This window comes from Mustela erminea, chromosome 19 (genome assembly GCF_009829155.1).
Source record: "Mustela erminea isolate mMusErm1 chromosome 19, mMusErm1.Pri, whole genome shotgun sequence".
NCBI classification, from domain to species: domain Eukaryota; kingdom Metazoa; phylum Chordata; class Mammalia; order Carnivora; family Mustelidae; genus Mustela; species Mustela erminea.
In genome coordinates this window covers 10,041,762-10,063,758 of record NC_045632.1, presented here as the reverse complement: position 1 = coordinate 10,063,758, position 21,997 = coordinate 10,041,762, and the positions used below count along the sequence as shown (strand labels likewise).

General features: G+C 56.2%; 1 protein-coding gene across 2 annotated transcripts; it reads right to left on the bottom strand.

The window, feature by feature from the left end:
* Nucleotides 1-1,154: 1,154 nt before the first annotated feature.
* Nucleotides 1,155-21,994, bottom strand: PRKCG (protein kinase C gamma). 2 transcript variants are annotated; one of them, XM_032323591.1, is made up of 19 exons: nt 20,010-21,994; nt 17,815-17,922; nt 17,327-17,358; nt 16,276-16,358; nt 12,868-12,979; nt 12,587-12,718; nt 11,498-11,654; nt 10,664-10,798; nt 10,266-10,353; nt 9,969-9,998; nt 8,200-8,352; nt 7,678-7,866; nt 6,833-6,924; nt 6,687-6,749; nt 6,295-6,433; nt 5,242-5,322; nt 3,794-3,901; nt 2,393-2,533; nt 1,155-2,142 (listed from the first exon to the last, which is right to left on the bottom strand). In XM_032323591.1, the coding sequence occupies exons 1-19, from the start codon at nt 20,048-20,050 to the stop codon at nt 1,954-1,956; spliced, it is 2,073 nt and encodes a 690-aa protein (XP_032179482.1). In that variant the 5' UTR covers nt 20,051-21,994; the 3' UTR covers nt 1,155-1,953. The 2 variants fall into 2 exon arrangements, with proteins under 2 accessions (XP_032179482.1, XP_032179481.1); XM_032323590.1 differs by lacking the exon at nt 20,010-21,994 and adding an exon at nt 18,117-18,221 and having other exon boundaries at nt 17,815-18,022.
* Nucleotides 21,995-21,997: the final 3 nt, after the last annotated feature.

Sequence of the window (21,997 nt, the reverse complement as noted above, 5' to 3'; positions counted from 1 at the left end):
TGAGAAGGAGAGAGAGCAGGGGCAATCCTGGGGCTCCCCTGATAAGGACTGGGGCTCTGGGCAGGCCTGGGGCGGAGCCTGGGGTCTGGGCGGCTGGAGGAGGCGGGAGGGGGCGTCCCGGGCCGGGGTCCCCAGAGCAGCAGGCGGGCGCAGAGCGGAGCCGGGTCCTGCAGCCGCCGCGGAGCCGGGAGCCGGGCCAGCCCCCCCCCCCGCCGTGATGTCAGCGGGGCCACTCTTAAAGGGGCAGGCCGCCCGCCGAGGGTCGGAGCGGGGGCTGGGGGCGGCGGGCAGAGCACCGGGGTTACTGCTACGGTGCTGGGGGATCCAAGGGGAGCCCCAGCTCCCAGCTGGGCTGAGTCCCGGAAACCCAAGAGCCTGCAGAGACGAAGAGATGCCGGGGCTCCCCGAGGGAGCCTGCGAAGCTTTGGGGCTCAGTCCCCTCCAAACATACAGACACTGACACACCATTCAACTGGCCTGCCCGGGTCCGGGACTACATTTTCCATCAGCCCTAGCGGTGAGGGGCCGCACTTGGGGAGGAGGGGTCCGCTGCGGTGTCTGCTGGGAACTGTAGTCTGTTGGGACTGTTTTGTGCGCGCACACCCCCCACCCCCACCCCCGCAACTGGGTCAAGGCAAAGAGGCCCGTCTTCTGGCTCGCGGGCTGACTCTTAAGTTCGCGGGTTCTGCTCGTCTGGTTTCTCTCTCGTGGAGTCTCCAGGTCTCTCAATAGGAGGCCAGACTTTCATCTCCCCTCTCAGGACTGCGCCCACCCCTGCCCCAGTCGCTGGGTCTCAGTGTGGGTCTGGGAGCTTGTGTAAGGCTCTGGGTGAGTAGGTGCATGCCTGTGTCTCTGGGCCGGGGGTCTCTCTCCCTGACACTCCCCGTGTTCTGTGTGTCCATCTCTACCTCCTTGTGCACGTGCCCACTTGGGTCCTCGCGGCGGCACTCACGCCTCCCCCCACGCCTGGCCTCTGCTCTTTCTTTCTGGCGCTGTGGCTACCTTCTCCCCACTTTCTGGGTCTCTGTGCTTTCCCTCGCTCTCTGCTGCCCCGCCCCCCAGCCTCTGTGTGTGTGTTTCCGTGTACAGTCACCGGCCCACCTCCACACCCCTTCATTCTGCGCGCTTAGAAGAAAACATCCAAACACTTCAGCATCAGCAACCCAAATTTATTCTCCGGCAGCTGTGGCCGGGTGGGAAAGCCAAAGAGAAGAGTGGGCGCGGGGAGGAGGAGAGAGTCCCAGAGAGTGGCAGGCACGGGGTGGGGCGGAGGGAGAGCAGGAGGGAGGAGGGGTTCCGAGCAGGACTGGAGCCATGCACCTGGCAGGCGAGCAGTGATGGGTTTAGGGTGGGGGCGTCTAGAACAAAAGCTGATTGAGAACAGCTGGGGTAAGAATCCTTAACACATCCCAGGAATCCCTAGAGTGTAGAAGAGGAGTACTGGAATATGGGGGCACAGCCTCCCACTTACTCCAGAATGAGCTGAGGGAGTTCGGAGGTGGGGAGTTATTCTGGAATCCAAGTCAGGAACAGCCCACCCCTTGAGACTATTTCCCAGAAAGGAAAATAAATAAATAAGAAAGAAAAAGAAAGGAAGAAGGAAAAGAAGAGGAAAGAAAAAGAAAAACGAGAGGCACAGATTCTACCGAAATGGAGTCTAGAACCCCGTGGAACTGGGAGAGTGGTGGCCATTCTGGAACCTGGTGGAGCAGAGTCCCGAACACTTAGGTGCGGGAGAATCCAGGGCTCAGCACAGCAGAATCTAGACCGCGGTGCGGCTCTAGAGGCTGTACGGAGGTTAGAATGCCAGGAGCGCTGGGGAGGGGCGCCTGGCCCCTGCAGGGCAGAGGCGAGAATGCTGGGGAGCAGATCTAGAGTGGGAAGGGGGTGAACAGGGGGCTAAGGCCGGCCTGGGGAGGGAGCGGTGGGGACACCTAGTGGCGGCAGGAGATATTACATGACTGGCACAGGCGGTGGGCTGACGGGGCTGCGGGCGTCGGGGTGCACAAAATCCGGGTTCACGTAGGTGAAGCCTTGGAAGTCGGCCTGGTCGATGCTGGCCAAAACTAGGCGGTCCGGCGGGGTCAGTGCGGGTGCCGCCCGCGTGAAGAATTTGTCGAAGTTCTCGCCGCTGCGTCCACACTGGGGGGGAGCACAGGGAGGGAAAGATGAAATTCTCTCTGCTCCTTGGGTGTCCCTCCGGGTCCCCTCCGTCCATCTCCTGCCTCCCTTGGAACCTCTGCACATCCTTCACTGCCTCTGCATGTCCCGTGAGGGCGTCTCCACAGAGGGACCCCCACCCCACCTCCACATATAGGAACTGGAGCTCTTGGGTACCACCCCACCCCCCTCCAACCCGAAGGACGAAGAATATTCCCGCAAGGTGGCTGACCGGACGGGGTCTGAAGGGAGGAGCGATCTCCAGCCGTTCCAGGCGCTCCCAGTCCATCCAGCGGAAAAAACCATGGGCACGGATGGCGGGCTCCCCGTCCGGCCCTGAGCCCAGGCGTTTCGCTGGGTGCTTAGTTAGGAACTGTGGGAAACACAGAGACAGACAGACAGACAGAGTCCCAGACAGGGAGGCACAGAGAAGGAGCAAGAGAGAAAGACAAAAACAGAAGAACAGAGACACAGCATAGAGACCCAGAGAGAGGAGAGCAAGGGGGAACAGAGTGGGGGAGGTGGGGGGGGGGGGAGGAATTGGGGAGAATAAATGAGAATGAGATGGATGAACGCCAAACCCAGAGACCCGGGGACAGACAGACAAAGAGGAAAATCATGGCATCAAGGTACGAGGGGCAAGAAACCCAGAAAGAGGAAGGGCACAGCAAAGAATCCCAGAAAGAGAAGTTGGAGAGAAAGAGAGAAGGAGAGGAAAAGGGAGAGATGAAGGGAGGGAGAGAGAGAGAGCAGTTGGAGACCCAGAGTAAAGGGGAAATAGAGAGCCCAAGAGGGAGAGATAAAGACCCAGGGGACCGGCAGGGACCCGAAGGTGGGAGATAAGACGCAGAAAGAGAGGATGGAGATTCAGCAGACAAACCCCCAGAGAGAGAGGAAAAGACACAATATGAAGGCGGAGACTCAGAAAGAGAGGAGGAGAGTTCCAGAAAGAAGACAGAAATTCAGAGCATGTGTGTATAGGAGTTGGGGGCAAGAGGGAAATAGACACCCAGAGAGAGGGGCACAAAGATGTGAGAGGTTGATGGAGATCCCCAGGGACACAGAGAAAAGGTGGAGACACAGAAAGCCCCATCGAATGTAGATGGAGGCAGAGGTAGGAGACAGAAGCCAGAGAGTGACAGTCAGAGAGAATGGAGACAGGAGCCGGAAGCAGAAGGGTGCTAATGCTTGTTGAAAAGCTGCCACAGGCTAGGCTCTTTCTCCTGCACTAACTCCATAACCCCAGGAGAGGAGTCAGACTCCCGGAGTTTGGGTGGCTGGCCCAAGATCCCACAGGAAGAGAAGTGGCAAGAGTTAGGTTCACCTGACCCACCCGGTTCTGGAGAAGAAGGCCCTGGCCTTCCAGCACTGCCCACAGTGAGCTGGGGAGTGGGTGCTGCAGAGGGGAGGAGGCTAGAGGCCATCCTTGGACTGGAGGTGACAGCAGGGCAGTCCATCAGTGTTCTAACGACATCTCTGTATGATATAAACTTTTCCAGCAGATGGAAGGGCAGTAACTTCAGGGGTGGGAGCCTTTTTCTAATGAGCACAGAGCCACTGTATGGGAAGCCCAGGATGGTGGTGGTGGGGCACAGGGGTTGTCTGGAGACTCTGGGGGTCAGGGGGCTCTCACCCCCTTGCAGATCGCCACGGCTTCTCGGGAAAGTGACTTGGGGTAAGTGACAGTTTGTTCCATGATGGCCTGAAACAGCTCTTCCTCATCCTCCCCATCAAAAGGGGGCTGAGAAAATAGAGGCATAGAGTCAGAGACTTGACAAACTGGTCTCCCCCAACTTCCATACCCTCATCACCCAGCATGAACATGAACACTCCCCTCCAACATTTTAGGGAAAAACTGGACCAAGCGACCAAAGATTTCTCTCTTTTGTCTCAGACTCTCTGCCTTCCTATCTCAGATGTACCAGCTCTCTGCACCTCCTTGCTGTTCTGTCTCTCTCTGCTATGCAAGTCAGCAAGGCATTAATTAGACAATATGTCACTTAAATAGAAGAGAGACCAAAAATGCAGGTAAAAAAACTGTAAAAGCATTCTCTGGTTTGAATGAGTTGCTTCCAGTCTTCTGGGATTAGGAAAAGCAAAACCAAGGGAAGGATTCTTTTCTTTCTTTCTTTCCTTCTTTTTCTTTCTTTTTTTGTTTTTAAGAGCCTGCAGGAGCAGGGGAGGGGAGGAGTAAGGAGCAGGGAGAGAGAGAGAGAGAGAAAAACCCAAGCAGGCTCCATGCCCAGCATGGAGCCCAACACAGGACTTGATCTCAGGACCCTGAGATCATGATCTGAGCTGAAATCAAGAGTCAGATGCTTAACCAAATGAGCCACCCAGACGCCTCCCAAGGCAAGGATTCTTCATGTGGGGTCTAGGAAGTCTGTTTATACAACTGAGGGGGTCCATGAGCTTGAACAGGGAAAAAAGTACATCCTTATTTTTTAAAAATCTCTAACTGAAATTTAGCATTCCTGTATAAATGTAGGCAAAAACCACAGTGGCAGTACTTGTGACTTCATCACCAACAGAAATCACAGATATTTTCTTAGCACATTAGATTTGCAGATCTCTCAAAATGTTAGTCATCTCAGCTTCAAGATGACTGGTAGACCTTCATGGTTATTTCCCGTCACTGTGAGATAATACTATTTAGTTCATTAACAGGAAATCACATACATGTCCACATCCCAGTGCTTAATATTTACTTAACTGTATACTTTTAAATTAAATTTATCTAGCTGGCTGAACTGTTAAATTAAAATTTTTGTTTTATAGCCATTTCAATGCGATTGGTTTCCCTTGTAATCCTATTATTTTATTTCATGTATTTAAACACTTTGTTCTGAGAAGGGGTCCTTGGCGCCAAGACAGTTTTAAGAACCTCTGGTCTGTGAGAAAATAGTGCTTCAGGACCAAGGACAGCACTATCCAGGCAGGACATTCCCCCTGCGTAGCACCCCTCCTCAATCCACAGACATCCCTTCCTAACCTGCTCCTTTGACATAAAGGCCCTGTGACAGGGGGCATCCCACGTGGTGCTGCCTTTAGCCAAGCCAGCCTCCCCCTGGCTTCGCTTACCTGTCCTGCCAGCATCTCATACAGCAGAACCCCAAAGGACCACCAATCCACAGACTTCCCATAGGGCTGGTAGGCAATGATCTGGTGAGGAAGGGTGGGAGTCAAGGAATCCTAGCCTAAGACCCCTTCTGGCCTCGCCCCCTGGGAACCCTACCCACGTTAAGCGTTTTCAACACAAACTCTTCCCACTCAGAACACTTAGGCCAGAGCTCCATCTTTTTGCAAAATTCAGATACAAAATTTACGTACGTAGAACATTCCTTTGGTCCCCAAAATAAAGACCATCTAAGGACCAAGTCAAAAGTTCCAACCAGCTAGAATATTTAGGTAACCAGACCTTCTCCTTAAGGAGAGGGTAAATGAGGGCGAAATTTCAGAGGCGAGAGAGTTTTAAATCTGATGCACTTACAATTCATCTAGGCGGCTGTTCCTAGCCCTAAGGCTTCCAGCCTCAATAGGTCAGTCAGAAATATGTGTGTGTGTTTCAAAATCTCCACAGGTTCTGAAACCATCAACCCTGATTACCTGGGCATTAGCGCTGAATCACCCTAAGAGATTAAGAATGACACCACCAACACCACTTCCTCCCTCAACTGAGAAAAGTCAGGACCCTTTGTCTCCTTATACATGGTCAGATCACTAGCTTCAGTCCCTTAAACAAAGTCAGAGTATACTCCCCCGATGTGAAATATTCAGAGGACAGCTCAGGACTCTGGGGGGATGCCCCCCCCAACTCAGAGTACACTGGAAGTTGTCTCCACCCTCTAGAATAGTCTAGAATAGTCCTGCTCTCTGAGAATTCTTAGGAGCCAAGTGGGTCCCACTCTGTTAGCACACTCACCTGCCTGGCTGCCCACATTGCCAGCTCAGAGACCCAGCTCTACCCACTGGGAATGCGGGGCACACAGGCCCCTCTGCGTTGCCTGCTGCTAGACCTCCCCAAGACTCAGGTAAAGACCCCAGGGTCAGGACCCCCACATTCTGAGTGTTAAACAACCAGCCACCCCCAGCTAGCAAACTTGGAGGGCAGCAAGAGCAGCAGAGGGAGGTTACCTCAGGGGCTATGTAGTCTGGGGTCCCGCAGAAGGTGCGAGTTGTGGTCCCCGGGAAGACGTTCTCCTTACACATGCCAAAGTCAGTGATTTTGATGTGTCCTTCGGCATCCAGCATGACGTTGTCTAGTTTCAGGTCCCTGGGGGTGGGAGGCAGGACGGAGAGGAGTTGAGGGAAGGGTGGAGTCCCAGCAGCTGGGGGGGGCAAGCGTTTGTGTGTTTTCTTTTATAGTAAGCTCTTCGCCCAAGGCGGGACTTGAACTCACGACCTACCGCGAGATCACCCATCGCTCGCTCTACCCACTGGGCAGCCAGGTGCCCCTGGAGCCGCCCGTTGGATCCCTTACCCTCTTAGAGACCTGCTGGCCTCCAGTGAAAGGCCAGACCGCTCACCGGTAGATGATGCCCTGATTGTGAAGGAAGAAGAGGCCGATGGCGATTTCCGCTGCGTAGAACCTGGAGAAGGGGCCAGGGAGCCAGAGGTCAAAGGCTGGGGCCCTCTTCCCCCCACCCCTCCTCGTCTCTTGGCCAAGACTCACGCGGCATGGGGCTCCTTAAACTTGCCCAGCTGCTGAATGTGGTACATCAAGTCGCCCCCGGTGACATACTCCATCACGAAATACAGGCGATCCTGGGACGGGCGGGGGGCGGGTGTGTGGCTCAGAGGAGGGGACACGCGGAGCAGAGGGTAGGACGGGTCCATTTCCGCCCACTCCAGACAAACTTGCATCAGAAACCCAGAGCGGCTGGGCGGTCCGAGGACTCAAGCCTGCCCCCCAGAATCTCCACCTGCCCCTCCACCTGCCACTCCGAACTGGCCCCGCCCTCTGAGAATGGAGACCGAGGCCTGCCATTCCCCGGAAATCCCAGGGGTGCCACCGCCTCTCCGCGCACCTCCTCGTGCAAACGTGACCCCGGCCATCTGTTAGGGACGGTGTTTCGGGCCCCGCTTGCAATGCATGATAACGTTTCTCGAAATCCAAGAAGCTGGCTACGTCTATCCAGAGCTTTCTTAAGGAGTCACGCCCTCTCCAACTCGGGTGATTCTCACTCCCTGCCACACACCACGAACTGGAGGGCGCGCCCCATGTCTGACGAGACCTTCCCTCAGAATCCGAGAGGGACGACCTCGTTCCGAGCAGCCAGCTGCTGGCAGCCGCTCGGAAGCCATTCTCCTCCGGCACTCCCTCTACTCCAAACATCTCGGCTCAGACCACACCCACCCAAGACCCGGCGGGTGCAGGCCACGCCCACCAGACCCCCAGCCCTCTGGCCACGCCCAGTGGGAGTGTGGAAGGTTCTTGGCTTCGCGGTAGTCTCAGAATCCCAGAATCCCGGAGCGGAAGTCTGATCCGAGCCAGCCTCTGCACCCCTCCTTTCTTACCGGGGTCTGGAAGGTGGAGTGCAGCTGGGTGAGAAAGTGGGGCCGCCCCCCCGGGCCTCGGCCTCCCAGGGCCAGCACTCGCTTCTCCACAAGGGTGCAGTCCACGTCGTCGTCCTGGACAATCACGTCTTTCTTCAGGATCTTGATGGCATAGAGCTCATCAGAGCCCCTACGCTCAGCCAGCATCACCTAGAGACAGAGGTCCAAAAGGCCCAGTCCATCTTGGAAAGGAACCCAGAGATGCAGATTCCTGCCCCTCCCCTTCAGGGACACAGAGAAAGGGAATCCCCGGTCCTTCCTCTCTCTCTCTCTCTCAGGGGACCGGGTACCTTGGTTTTGCTGAGCACTCCTTCCTGAGCACTCCTTCCTGAAAGCATCCCAGTCTTTATGCCCGACCTCTCAGGGACACTCAGGGGTCCCTCTTTGGCGACTCAGTTGCCTAGTGTCCCTCCCCAAAGACCAGGAATCTGATGTCCCCCCCAGACATCCTCCCCTTTCCCCCCAGAACCCCAGGAGTCCAACCTTCCCAAAACTGCCTTTTCCTAGAACCATGAGGAAGCTGAAGTCGGATATGTGGAGACGTCCGGGGCTTGTCCCAAAGAAACAGCGCTTGGAGTCGGTGGGACTGGGGGATGGGGAAGGGATGGGAGAGGAAGAGGGACCCATCCGCACGCGCTGTGAGAAAGGGGAGAGATCCGGAGGTAGTCAGACTCCAGATGGGGAAAAAAAGATGCCCCTGAGAGAGACAGCATCCAAGAATGGAAGGGATGGGGAGAGACAGAAAAAGAAAGTTGTCTCTGCCCCACCCCCCACCTCTTGGCATAAGACCTTGCACCGATTTTCCACAGCCTGGAGGCCTGATCATTAAAATAACACTTACACAGATTACTATGTGCCATTAGATAAGCTGCTAGCACCCCCCATTTTATTTTTTATTTTTTAAGTACTCTCTAAACCTATTGTGGGGCTCAAACTCACAATCTCAAGATCAAGAGTCTCACACTCCACTGACAGAGCCCACCAGGTGCCCCTACCCCACCCCCACTTTGAGAAGAGGAAACTGGCACAGAGATATCAAATAACTTGCCCAACATCACATAGATTAAAAAGCAGAGCCAGAATTCAAAATCCATGAAAGCCAGAGACTGTCTCCCTCCTTCTTGTGTCTTCAGCATTGCCCAGCACAGAGGGCGTTGAATGGATGAAAGGCTTCCAGGATGTGCGTGTGCATTTCCTATTGTGCAACCTTGAGAGCACACCCAGAGTCTAAACACCTTTTCCACCACTGCTTCCAGCTCTTCCCACCTGAGTCTCCACAGAGCCTCCTCCCTGCTTCCCCTTCCACCTCTATTTCTATTCTCCACACAGAGCCTTGTCCTGTTCAAATGGAAACCACCTCCTGCCACCTTTGATGCTCCCACCCTCCCACCCCATCTCACCTAGTTTAAAAGCTACAATCCTTCCAGCGAATGACAAGTCACTCCCCTTCCCTCTCTGATTTAATTTCCTACTTTTCCACACCCTGTCCCTCTTCAGCCCCGCTGTCCTCCTTGTTGTACTACTCCCAGCCTGCTTCTACCACAGGGCCTTTGCGCCTGCTCTTTCCTCTGCCTGGAAGGTTTTCCATCCTTCAGCCTGGAAATCTAGTCTCCCCCTCCTGTGCCTGGAAAATCCTACACTTCCTGCTGGATTCACCACCCCCCCTAGGAAGATGTCTCTGGCTCTCTTAGGCTGTGCTTCCAGTACTCCCCAGGGCCTGAGGCTACTACCTCCATTATCAAACCCATTCCTTCCTGGTGGATGTCTCTCTATGTAACTTTCTCCTACTTTGAAGTTGACACTCCCCAGGGAATGGACTGATTCTATGCCCAGAACAGGTTTTAGCTTCTGTGACACCTCAGGAAATAGGTGTGAGTGAGTGAGAAAAAGAATGGAAGAGAGAAGGCCGCAGTGATAAACAGAAAAACTCAAGGATCGGTCAGGTGTAGCCTCCTCAGGGAAGTCCCTCCCTGGCCATCCCCATACCCCGGGCTGGCTTGGTGCCTCCTCTACGCTTCTCCATGGCCTGGGGCACCTCTGAAACATTACATCATCCTGGAATTTAAGTATCTGTCACTGCGGGACTTGCTTAAGGGTCAGGTTTCCCTTTGGGGTGCTAGGTTTAACTCAGCAAGCCTGACACCAGCCGCCAAGTCTGTGCCCAGCCAGATACCAGGGGAGGGAGATGTGGGAAGAAACAAGGAGACCACAGGAATGAAACTGTCTCCATTCCAGGCCTGAGCTCTACTCACCTCATACAGTTCCAGGGGGTAGTTACAGGCCTGGGGGAGAAGAAAGCCAGAGTCAGAGGCCCCAGAGAGGTAGGAGGTTGCGCTAAAACAGAGGGTGGGGACTCCAAAGCCCCAAGCCATGGGAATGGATAGGAACTCTAATTCCCATCATACGCTGGGGCAAGAGTCCCCTAGAAAAGCAGGAGAAGGATCCCCAGGGCCTTCTGGGAATTATAGTCCCAGGACCCCTGGGCACCCAGCCGCTCTGAACTGTGTGTGCGGGGCTGGATCCCCCTGGGGGAAGTGGGGCCTGAGTACCTCAAACTTCTGGAGGAGGCTGCAGTTGTCAGCGTCAGCCACCGGCACATTGTAATATTCGCCCTCCTCCTGGTTCAGTAACTTGTACCTGACACACAGACGGAGACCAGAGCGGGCCGGAGGTGGGGTGGGGGTGGGGGCGGGGTTCAGGGTTGGGGGGGATGCGCCCGAGGGGGAAAAGAGACACAGAAAGAAAGACACAGAGATGGAGAGGGAAAGAGTGAGCTAAGGAGAGAGAGATTGGATGTGGGGATAGGACGGGGTTGGGGGGGGTGGAGACAGGGGAGGAGGGAGAGAGAAGGGCAGGGAGGAAGGAGGCAGCTGTCGGGAGGAGAGAGATCACACAGAGACCTAGACGCAGAGGCCAAGGCACAGCTGTGACCCTGCCCCGCCCTCACCAGCCGTCCACCGGGGCCTTGAGCAGCTCTGAGACCCCGAAGGACATGGCACCCATGAAGTCGTTGCGGGAAGTCCGGTCCCAGTCCCACACCTCCACGCTGAGCCGGCGCTCCACGTCCCCTGGCTTCAGGTTGCTGCAGGAAGGGTGGGGCAGAGTGAGGTCCAGCTCCCTGCTCCCTGGCTTCCCTATCCTTGGTCCTGGAGGAGGATGCAAGTCCTTTTGGGGTGAGCTGGGGTCTACTCCTGCTCCCTAAACTGTCCTGTCATCTTGGACCCTCCCAAAGGGGGTCTTCCCCAATAGCGGGACCCTGAGTACATCTAGACAGCACTCAGTCTCTCTCCCTTCCTCCCACATTCTTGGCTCCTTCCCATCCCTGCGTCCTGTCCTTTCTCTCCAGATCTCTCTCCTGAGTCTCTGTGGCCGCTCCTTCCTCTGGGTCTCTGTCCTTCTGTCTTTCTGTTAATTGGCTTCTCTTTCTCTTCCTTCCACCCACCCACCACCCCTCTGCTTACACCTCACCCCCCTGCATTCTGTCTGTGTGTCTCTCTGGGTTTGTGTCTCTTCTTCGGAACCCTCCATATCTGTCTCACTCTAAAGTTGTGGGCTTTGATGGATATTAAATGCACAGATCTCTCTCTCTCTTGGCTTCTGTAACTCCATCCCTCTCTGTCAGTCACTCCATTCCCTCTCCCACCACTTTTCTCTGCCCTTTTCTTGGGTTCCCTCTATCCTAACACCTCCCACCGTCTGCTCTTTGAGGTCTTGAGGGCCACCAAGACCCTCAGATCCTTCTCTACCAGCCATAACAGCATCCCTTGCACCCGAGGCTCACAACACAAAGGTCTCGTTCCACACAGGGTTTAGTGTGGCTTTCACCGTCCGGGTCTTCTGTTTAGTCAAGTTCCGAGGGTCTGGGATAAGCTTCAGCTTCACATAGGGATCCGACAGACCATTGGGATCCATTGGGATGAGGTTACGGGCCTCGCCAACTGAGAGGAGAAGTGAAGGAGGGTAGACAGGGTTACAGATCTGGGAAGAGGCCCCGAAATCTCCCCAGTTGGCAATCAAAAATCCAAGCTCTCTGCCTTTCTCACGACCCAGGCAACTTTGGCCTTATCTCTCCAGTATCCAGAACACAGGGCCTAAAGCCCTCTCCCCAGCCAGGGACCCAGAAATCAGACTCAGAGCCCACTCCTCCCTGAGGTCCAGGAATGAGGACCCTGGCCTGGGCATATCACGAATAGTAATCCCAAACCTCCCTCCGAATCAGGTTCTCTCTCCTCCCTCCCTCTCAAGGACCTTCATTTAGAGTGGTCATTAAGAGGCGTTGAAAGGGGGTGCCTGGGTGGCTCTGTCGGTTGGCCATCTGCCTTCAGGTCATGCCTGGAGTTCAAGCCCCCACATCGGGCTCCCTGCTTAGCAGGGAGTCTGCTTCTCTCTCTCTCTCTGTCCTTCTCCCTGCTTGTGTGCTCTCTTTCTCATTCTCTCTCAAACAAATAATTTTTAAAAATATTTTATTTATTTGTTTGAGAGAGAAGGAGAGGGAGAAGCAGACTCCCTGCAGAGCAGAGAGCTGGATGTAGGCCTCCATCCCAGGACCCTGAGATCATGACCTGAGCGGAAGGCAGACGCCCAACTGAGTGAGCCACCCAGGCGCCCTAATAGATAAAATCTTAAACAAACAAACAAAAAGGCGCTGAAAGTTTCAAGAGTCAACTTGGAAGAAGCATTTGGAAGGGACTGGAGAGGCCGGGCGGTGCTCAGCCTTTGCAGGTGGGGTCAGGAGTGTGGGCGTGACCCGCAGGGGGCGTGGCCCTCCCTGGAGGGTCCCCCCCCGCCCCCCCCCTCCCCGCAGTTGAACGCCTTGGGCCCTTCTTCCTGGGGCAGAAGGGTGGGACCAGACCCAGGAGCCCGGCTTCACCTGTGACGTGGATCTCATCTGCCGTTGGTGCTCGGATCTCTAGCTGCAGCCGCCCACGGCGCTCCGTGTGGTCCACCCCGCACAGAGAGGGCACGCTGCGCACACAGCGCCGGTGCACGTTCATCTCGCAGCCTGCGGGGACAGAACCGGAGGTAGCGCGTCCGGCCGCCGCGCAACTCCAGACTCTATCCTCCAGCCCTATCCGGAGAAACCCAGACACTGCGCTCTGAAAGGGGCCCCGGAGCGCCAGGTTCTGGCAGGAGCCCCAAGCATAGACTCACAGGAACATTTCATGCCCTGGTGCACCAGCCCGTAGAGAAGGGAGCCGCAGTGGTCGCAGAAGGTGGGGCTGCTGTAGCTGTGCAGACGGAACTTGTGCTTGTTTCGGGGGTCCTGGGGGCAGAGAGGAAACATCAGATGGGGCCAGGAGCAGGGGTACCCTAGAAGGGGCTGGGAAGTGGGGTGCCCTAGACCCTGGGAGAGAAGCCCTTTGAACTCTGCCTCCTCTGCCTTGCGCTCCCAGTCTTCATTCACTCTACTGCATTTATGGAGTGCCTGTTGTGTGCCGGGCACTGTTCTTGGTGCTAGGACCAGCTGTGGACAAACAATGAAAAACTCCTGCCCCCATGGAGTTTACTTTCTAGTTGGGGAGACAGAAAATAAACGCTGAATAAGTAAAACAGTGATGGATGGTAGCAGGTGCTGCGGAGGAAAATGAAGCAGGAAAGGGGACTGCCAGGGCCGGGGACTGAAATTTGCAGAGACTGATGAGGGAGGCTTCACTGACAAGGTGGCATGTAGGCAGAGCCTGAAGGAGGTGGGGCTCCTAACGTTCCACAGTCCCTGCACTCACCCCACCTCCCCAAACATGCTCTCCAAGGATGTGTGGGCCATGATGAACTCCACATGGCTCACTGTCAGCCTCTGTCAAGGTCTGCCCACTGTTGATCTGCCTTCTCTGAGCCCCTTGTGAGATGGACAATATGACCTCTCAGTTAATGAAAGACCAAGTGTAGGGGCGCCGGGCTGGCTCAGTCAATGCAGCATGCGACTCTTGATCTTGAGGGTGTGAGTTCAAGTCCCATATTGGGTGCAGAGATTATTTAGAAAGGAAGGAAGGAAGGAAGTTTGGTTAAGTTGAGTGTAAAGTGCATAGCAGGGCCTGGCATACTCAAAGTGCTCGGTACTGCCGTTTGGGCTGCTGTGGTTACTAACGATGATTTCATTGCCATGTCCACAGAGCCCTAGGTTTAAATAAGAGCTGGGCCATTTACCAGCTGTGTGATTTGGGGCAAGATAGTGCCCAGATTAGAGCCTCAGAGTCCTCTTCTGCCCAGTGGAAATCAACAGTCCGTATCTTGAAGCAGTGCCCAATGTCCGGAGTTCAATTAAGCATGAATTTAGGGCACCGACAAAGCATTCCTTCCCCACCCCTGGCAATGTCTGAGTGTTCAGTAGTTTGGTATCTGCCTTTTCCTAGGCATGCATTGTGAGCTAGGGTGAAAATTCAGGATATTCTTGGGCTTTTATTTATTTTTGCAGTTTAGCGGGGATCCTATTTTGAGTGACACTTGGGGGGGTAGAGTGTGATGATCTCTTTCAATGCTCAGGGCCTCTAAAGATCTTCCGCTGACCCTAACTCAGAGGGTGCCTGCTGCTCTAAGCGCTCTACTATGTCAGGTCTCAGCAGGAAGCCGGACTCGCAAGCTCCACCGCTCCACGGAGGTAAGCTGTTCTCATTCTCAAGAAATCACAACCAAAAAGGAGACAGAGCTGCAGCTCTAAGTACACAGACCTGCGTCTGCACTGGACTCTGCCCCCTCCCCAGCTCTGTGCCCCGCCCCTGGACACCGCCCCCTTGCAGAGTCTCAGCCTTTCTTCCTGTAAAATGGGGCCACGAGGCCTCCCTGAAAGGGGCTGAATGGAAATCATGCTTGCCAAGCCCTTCTCATTTCTTTAGCCCTTGATCCATGTGACAGCCAACAAGATCCAAAGCATTAAGAAGGGAAATAATAAAAGAGTGAAGTAGAGGAAGACATCCTTCCTCTGTTTCTTCATCAGTGACAGCAACAGTTGTACAAGGATAATAACCCATATGAACCCAGGTATCATCCCAAGCATTTGACTCATTTAGTCCTCAAAACCATGGTCGTCATCCCCATTGTGCAGACGAGAACAAGAGGTACAGAGAAGTAAAGCAAATTTTGGAAGGACAGAGAATCTCTATGTGGGGGAACTGGGAGTCAAGCCCAGGGCTTCGGCTCAGATGGGGACAGGAACAACACCTCACCTCCTGCTTTGTGCGGACTCATTCTTGGACCACCTGAAAGACACCTGCTGAGTGTGTGCAGTGAGCCCTGGACAATTCAGAAGTCACGTGGGGGGTGCAGGCAGGCAGGTGAGGCGGCCAATCAGTGACATATATGGCGGCTAGTAGACAGGGGTGCACAATGTATGTGCTATGACATCACATCCTCTACATAAACTTCAACTTTCGTCACCTAACCAGCTGGCAAAATGTTCCATGGACTTCTGGAGAGCTCTCTGTCCCTTTTTCTCTCTCTCTGTCTCAGCTTCTCATTCTGTCCCTTTCTTCATCTGCTAATCATAAAGAGGGCTCGAACCCTACGTCAAACCCTGGGCTAGGCCCTCAAGCCTCCTGGCTTCGCTGGACTATCAAAACAAGCCGGGGTAGGTGGGGGATTTTGCTGTCCCAGCCCATAGCCACTAACCACATGTGGCTATTTAAATTTCCATCAGTTCAAATTAAATGGAATTTAGATTTCCCTTGCTCAGTCCTGGTAGCCCCTCCCAAGGGCGCCTCCAGCTAGCTGGGTGTGGCTGCCGGCTGCCATACTGGACAGAGGGGAAATGGAGGCTCAGAGAGAAGAGCCTGAAGACCAGACAGAAAGTGAAGGAGGGATTGGGAATGGGCCACAGCATCGGCTGTTCTTGGAAGCCCACCTGACATCCCCCGGATGGGAAGCAGACGGAGAGAGAGACAGAGGTGGTGTGGATCTGTGTGTGCACATGAGGGAATCTGTATGTGCACCTGTGTGTGCTCCTGGGGGGTTTGTGCATGTGCGTGCACTGCAGGGTCTCCTTGGGCCTCCCTCTTGGCATCTCAGAAACCATTCTCGGTATCTGCCATCTTCTACTTTAGCGGGTCTCTCTGGGTGTCTGCAGCTCTGCTTCTCTGAGTTTCTTGTCTCTGTCTGTCTCTCTCAGTCCCTGTGGCTCCCCGTTTCCTCCCTCCTGGGTTGCTGTCTCTGTTCCATTCTTCTTTCTCTGTCTCACTCTCTCTGGGTCTCTTTTTCTGCATTTCTGAGATTCTCTGTCTTACCTCCGTGCCTGCATCAATGGTCGTCTCTCTCTCTGTCCCTCCACTCTCTGTTTTTTTAATCTCTTGACCCCTGAATGACAGCCCACCCCCTCCAATGCTCATCTTCAGTCCCCTTCCCACTGCCTCTTCTCTGTCCCCCACCTGTGTCCCCAGCCTGTCTCAGCCCCCTCTCATTTCCCCTTTCCAGGCCAAGGGCAGGGAATCTGGGCCAGACTAGCTCCCCCTATCTCTCCAGCCCCCCTCCCCTCCCAGCCTTAAAAATAGCAGGAGAAATTGGGACGGACGCCGAGGGGGTGAGGGCGGGGGCGCGGCCCAAGGAGGAAGAATCAGGTGTCCGGGCACTCACATCCGTCTGGGGGCCCTTCCCAGCGCCTGGACACTCGAAGGTCACAAATTCGTGGCATCGTCGATGAACCACAAAGCTGCAGACTGAAGGTGAGAATCATAGAGACACAGAGCCAGAGAGAGAGAGCCCAATGGACAGAAAATCAGAAAGAGAGAGACTCCAACAGAAGGAAAACCACAGAGAGGGGGACCCCAAAGTCCAGAGAGTTTAATAGAAAATCAAAGGAGAGACCCCAACATGGAGTGGGGGAGGGAAACCAGGAGATAGAAATTCAGGGGTTGAACCCAAAGACAGAAACAGAGACATAGAGCATCACAGAGCAGAGAGACCCCAGTGCCTACACACAGCCAGAGGGAGACACAGAGACAGACTGAGAAAGAGCGAGACCCAGGGACACAGAGAGAAAACAGGATCTTATCGACAGACGAGCCCACTGAGGTGAGGCAAGAAAGCAAGGAAAGAGGCAGGCTAAGGAGAGCAAACAGCAATGTCCTCCGACAGCACAGAGAGAGCAGCGACTTGGGCAGAAGTGAGTCTGGGGGCCGCGGGAGGCCTCCCCCTCCCTGACTCACTCTGTTCTCAGCAGTAGCAGCTGGTGCTTCAGGACTCGCCCCCCTCTCCCGCCCCGCATAACTGTCAGCCCCGCCCGGCCCCCACCCGCCCATTGGTGACCCCACCCGGCCTGCCCCTGCCTAGGACTGTTGGTGTTGTCATGGCGACAATAGCTTGGGGGGGGGCTCTGACTCTGCATCTCCAGCCCCCCCTTCAGCTCCCCTTTTCCAAATCTCCCTGTTGCCATGGCAACAGATTCTCCAAATATCTGTCCCCACCTGGAGCCGGCCGAGGGAGGGGCCCCCAGCACCACCTCCGCGGTGGCCCCACCATCAGAGCTCCCTCCCCACAGCAGGCTGTGTCTCTGCCACACCCCCCGCCCCGGGCTCCCCCGCGCCTCTCTGGGGACCAAAGAACACGTGTGTCAAGCCTCCTGGGCTGTGGGGCCCCAGCCTCTACCCTCCTGAGGGTCCCAGGAGTCCAGGTCCCCAGGTCTTACCTTGACATTGCAGGCCCTGTTTTCCAATCCCCCTGAAAGATCAAGAATCCGAGGTCAGTGCTGAAAAGGGTACGGGGCCTCCCACCTCTGCCAGCTTTACTGCGCCTTCCTCCCTCCACGAGCAGGACCCCAGCTGCCTCTTGTTCTAGAGCCCAGAAATTCTGGCCCTCAGCCTTTCTTCTCTCAGTCCCAGGAGTCCAGGCCCCCAGCCTCCTCCTCCCTCAGACCCTGGAGTCCAGACCCCCAGCCCCTCCTCCCTCAGACCCTGGAGTCCAGGTCCCCAGCCCCCTCCTCCTTCAGACCCAGGAGTCCAGGACCCCAGGCCCTCCTCCCTCAGACTCAGGGGTCCAGTCCCCAGCCCCTTCCTATCCTAGGACCAGAAGCCAGGACCAGCAGCTCTTTCCTTCTCCATCCCTCAGGGGCCTGGGGTAACATGAGTCTCCATCCCTCCTTCCATCTTCCCTCAAGCCCCCAGCCCCTTCCCTCACCAGATGAAGTCGGTGCAGTGGCTGCAGAAGGTTGGCTGCTTGAAGAAGCGGGCGGTGAACTTGTGGCTCTTGACTTCGTGGACCACCTTCTGCCTCAGAGCCCCCTTTCTGCAAAACAGGGGCCGGGGTCCCCCCTCTGAATCGCCTCCGCCGGGGCCCAGGCCTGCCATGGCCCCAGGAACGTAGCAGGGACCAGGATCCTGCCTTTCTGGGGAAACAGGTGGAAAGGCGAGGAGCCGGAGAGTCGGGAGAGCACTGAGCCACGGGGAGATTGCGAGGAGGAAAGGAGAGGGGCGAGGCACCTCCAGGCGCGGAGCGCAGGGCAGGGAGCGGCACCCCGGGGCGCGCCGGCTCCGCCAGGGGGAGCGGGCGGGCTGGGCGGAGAGCCGAGGGCAGGGGCGCCGAGGAGCCGGAGGCAAGGGCGGCGGCGGCGGCGGGAGCTCCGGCTCAGGCACCTGCTGAAATGTGGGAGCCCCGGCTGGGGGGAGGCGTTGCCATGACGACCGAGGGGCGGGGTTTCAGCTTAAAGGCGTCCCCCCCTCCCTGAGACTGGGGACAAACGCCCTGCCCCCGACACACACGTGCGCACACCCACTCTGGGGGCTGGCTGGAGGGAGGGGGCATCCTCTGAGCAGTGCCCTGCCTCCACCTCCATCTGTCGCCCCGGCCGGGCGTCCTCCCCACTTGGGACCTCGGTGGGTCCCGTGAGCCCGCTGAGACTGCACTCGGATCCCTGGGTTTCTGACGGTGTCACTCTGCTTCATTACACAAACTTTGTATTCAGTGCTGGGAACCCAGTGGTGGACGCGGAGACCTGCTGTCTCTGCTGCTCTTCAAGTCTTGATTTCTCTCTGGGCGTGGGTGAAATTTGTATGTCCGTGTCCCCCTCTGGGGTTGTCCCTCGCTCTCAGTCTCTGTCCCTGTCCGGTGTTGCCGGCTCCCTGTCCTGTGTCCCTGTCCCAGTGTCCCCACCTCCCTGTCCCGTGTCTCTGTCCCTGTGCAGTGTTCCCAGCTCTCTGTCCCGTGTCCCTGTCCCAGTGTTCCCGCCTCCCTGTGCCGTGTCTCTGTCCCTGTCCAGTGTTGCTGGCTCCCTTTCCTGTGTCCCTGTGTTCCAGGCACCCTGTCCCGTGTCTCTGTCCCTGTCCAGTGCTCCTGGCTCCCTGTCCCATGTCTCTGTCCCTTGCCTCTATTTCTCTGTTTTGTTTTGTTTTGCTCTGTGTCTCCATCTATGCCCGTGGCCATCCTGTGACCCTCTGGGGTCTTGGCGTCGCTTTTTCTGTGGCGTCTGTCTCACTGGGAATCAGTGTCCCTCGGCCTCTCGGCAGCGGAGGTCTCATACATCTCCTCTTCGGCCTCTCTTTGTCTGTCTCTGGGCTCTCTCTCGGCCGCTCTCCGCCGGGCTGTGACTGTGGGCCTCCGTGTCCCCTCCCTCTGCGTCTTCCTCTCTGAGAGCCAGTCTCTGTGTCCCTCCACCCCTCCGCCCTCCTTCTCCCCGGCTGTGTCCGCGAACCTCCCTGTGCTCGTCGCTCTCTGACCCACTCCCTGGCTCTGCCAGCCACTCCCTCCGTAGCCGGGGGTCTCCGAAGGTCCGAGCTCTTCGGCTCCCATCTTGATCCCTCTCTCAACCTCTCTGGCTAGGAACCTCTCCCCGTGCCTGGGGGTCTCCCCGGCCCTCCCCGGGCCCCCCTGACCCTGGAAAACCCTGTGCACTCCGGCCCTCCGCACGTCGGCCCAGTGGGGCTCCCGTGCCGGCTCCGTCGCTCCGCCCGCGCCCCGCCCCGCTCCGCCCGGCCCTCCCCCGACGCGCGAAAGCTACGGGTTCCGGGCGCCCGGGCCCCGCTCTGTTGCCAAGGGCAACCACGGCCCGCCCCGGGCCGCGGAGTGCGGTGCATCCTGGAACTTGGAGTCTGAGCCTGCCGACTGCCTGTTGTGGCGACGCGGCCGGGAACTTCCTCTCCCGGAGAGCCCCGCGAGGGGGGCGGGGCGCCGCCGCGGCGCCTGGGGACCTGCCTCGCCGCACCTTCTCTGGGAATTCTGGAGGTCCCGGGCCCGCTTCCCGAAGCCGAAGGGGAGGTGAGGGAATCAGGCTCTTCTCCAAGCTCCTCGGAAGTGGGGTGCTGTTGCCTGCCACCCACCTCCAGGCGCCCGGCCTTCCCAAGGGCAAGGATGGGGAGGGGGCGGCCGTGGAAACGGACCTAAGGATCCCACCTTGCCCGCTTGGCTGCTTTTCTCCCATCACCAACACATCACCCCCGGGTCCTAAAGCTGTTCTCTCTGGTCCCTTCCAGAAGGGGTTCAAGCATGGGGTGGGGAGGCGGGGCTAGGCGCCCTTGCAGGAGGCAGGCTTTGGTGTGGGTCAGAATTCCGGGGTGGACGCTGCAGAGCTCAAAAGAACGCCTCTCCTCGAAAAGGAGTGCGTCTATTCCCGGTAGCCCTTCCTTCTCTTCGGGGGACCCTCCCTGGACATAGCGCTTGCCAACTGATCTTGCGGGTGTAATTGCAGATGGGTTGCTTGATCCTGGGATTTGTGTGGATTTATCTTTATGTATTTGTGATTCTCCTCAGGCAACAGGGACTTCTGTAGAACAGAGATTCATTGTAAGAGTAATTCGTTTGCTCTTTATCGAGGTCTTCTGTGGACCGGTTGTGTCAGGGAGCTTAGAACTGAGGGTAAGATGGAGCTGGTGGGAATGCAGGCAGGGCCAGATCCTCAAGGTCCAGAGGAGCTCTGGTATCACCTGTAGGCACATACAGGATTGGAGCAGGGGAGGGCAGTGTCAGAGGTTAGAAGCATCCCCCTGGGCCAGAGTGGGCAGGAGGTGGGCTAGTCAAGGAGCCTGGGGTACTAGCTCAGGACAAAATGATACCTGAGCTGGGTCAGGAGCTGGCAGAGGGGACAGTTGAGGAAGGCTAGACAGTGTCTGGTGAGCGACAGATAGAGTGGATGGGAAGAACCAGAGCCTGGGTTCGCAGGCTGGGGAGCCTATTACTGAGATGCGGAAACTGAGGAGTTGATTTTGGGGGGAAAAAGTGTTGCATTCAGATGGGGACACTATTTCTGGAGTTGCTCATGGGATTCCAAGGAGGGCCCAATCTCATTCATTTCAATCCTAACTAGTTCTCCTGGCTTTGGGAGATCCAAAGGCCAAAGTTGTCTTGGCCTGGTCCAAGCCTCCCTCTCCCACCAGACCCAAGAATCTGGACCTTGCCCTCTCTCCTGGAGTCCTCCCCAGCAATAAAGCAAAAACAGTTTTTCTTTTATCTTCATATTGATGTAAAAAAAACAAAAACAAAAAAACAAAACACAGATGTGGGGTGAGGGAATGGACAAGTCTTCCCTCTGTACTTCACAGCAGGGACTGATGGGAACCAGAAGCTCCAGGGAATTAAAAAAAAAATTAAAAATATATATTTATACATTTATATATATGACATTGCGCATGTGAGTCCCAGAGAAGCAGGAAGCAGCTACAGGAAGCAACTAGCATGCAGAAACACACGTGTGTGTGTGCGTGCGCGCGCACTCGCGCACCACACTTGAGCAAGCAATTCCTCTACGGCGATGGCACCCCCCACCTACCCATCCCACCCACCCCCAAGAAAAACACATTGAAAAGAAACTTCCCTTTTAGAAGAGGGCCACCCAGGACGTTTTGCCCTTGTGACCAGAAAAGGAAAACCAACCAACCAACCAACCCAGGTTCATACTGCCTGCCTTTAAGGCAGGCAGGTGGCCAACCTCTTCTCCCAGCAAAGGCAGTATATGCTGTTTTTAATACTGAGATGGGAGGGCCATATCCCTACCCCCCCCCCCCCCCAACTAACACTTAGACAGTCGTCCTTAAGACCATATGGTTCTTTGCTGGCCACCACTTTTTCGATAACCCAGAGAGCAGTTGGGAGGCTTCCACCCTTTACTTCCTGTAAGATGGCCTCCAGGCAGTGGGATGTTAGTAAGCCTGGCCAAAGTTCTGGAGCCAATCTCAGGGGAGGCTGGGGGCCAGGCAAGGCCCACAGACCTGGGGCCTGTGCTTGAAGCCTCATGCCCACTGGAGATCATTGGCCTTCAGAGATAAAAGGGGACATGCGCTGTCCGCAGCCCCTTCACTGGGAGAAAGGGAGCCGCATTCTCTAGCTGCCCACCCCACCCCCACAAACACACACATACACACCAACTAAGGCA

Coding starts and splice junctions, on each gene's coding strand:
- PRKCG (XM_032323590.1), bottom strand. CDS start 17,984: ATGGCAGGCCTGGGCCCCGGCGGAGGCGATTCAGAGGGGGGACCCCGG. Junction 10,354..10,663: donor AAGGCCCCGGTGGACGGCTG/GTGAGGGCGGGG, acceptor TCTGTGTGTCAG/GTACAAGTTACTGAACCAGG. Junction 6,434..6,686: donor AATCAGGGCATCATCTACCG/GTGAGCGGTCTG, acceptor TCCCACCCCCAG/GGACCTGAAACTAGACAACG.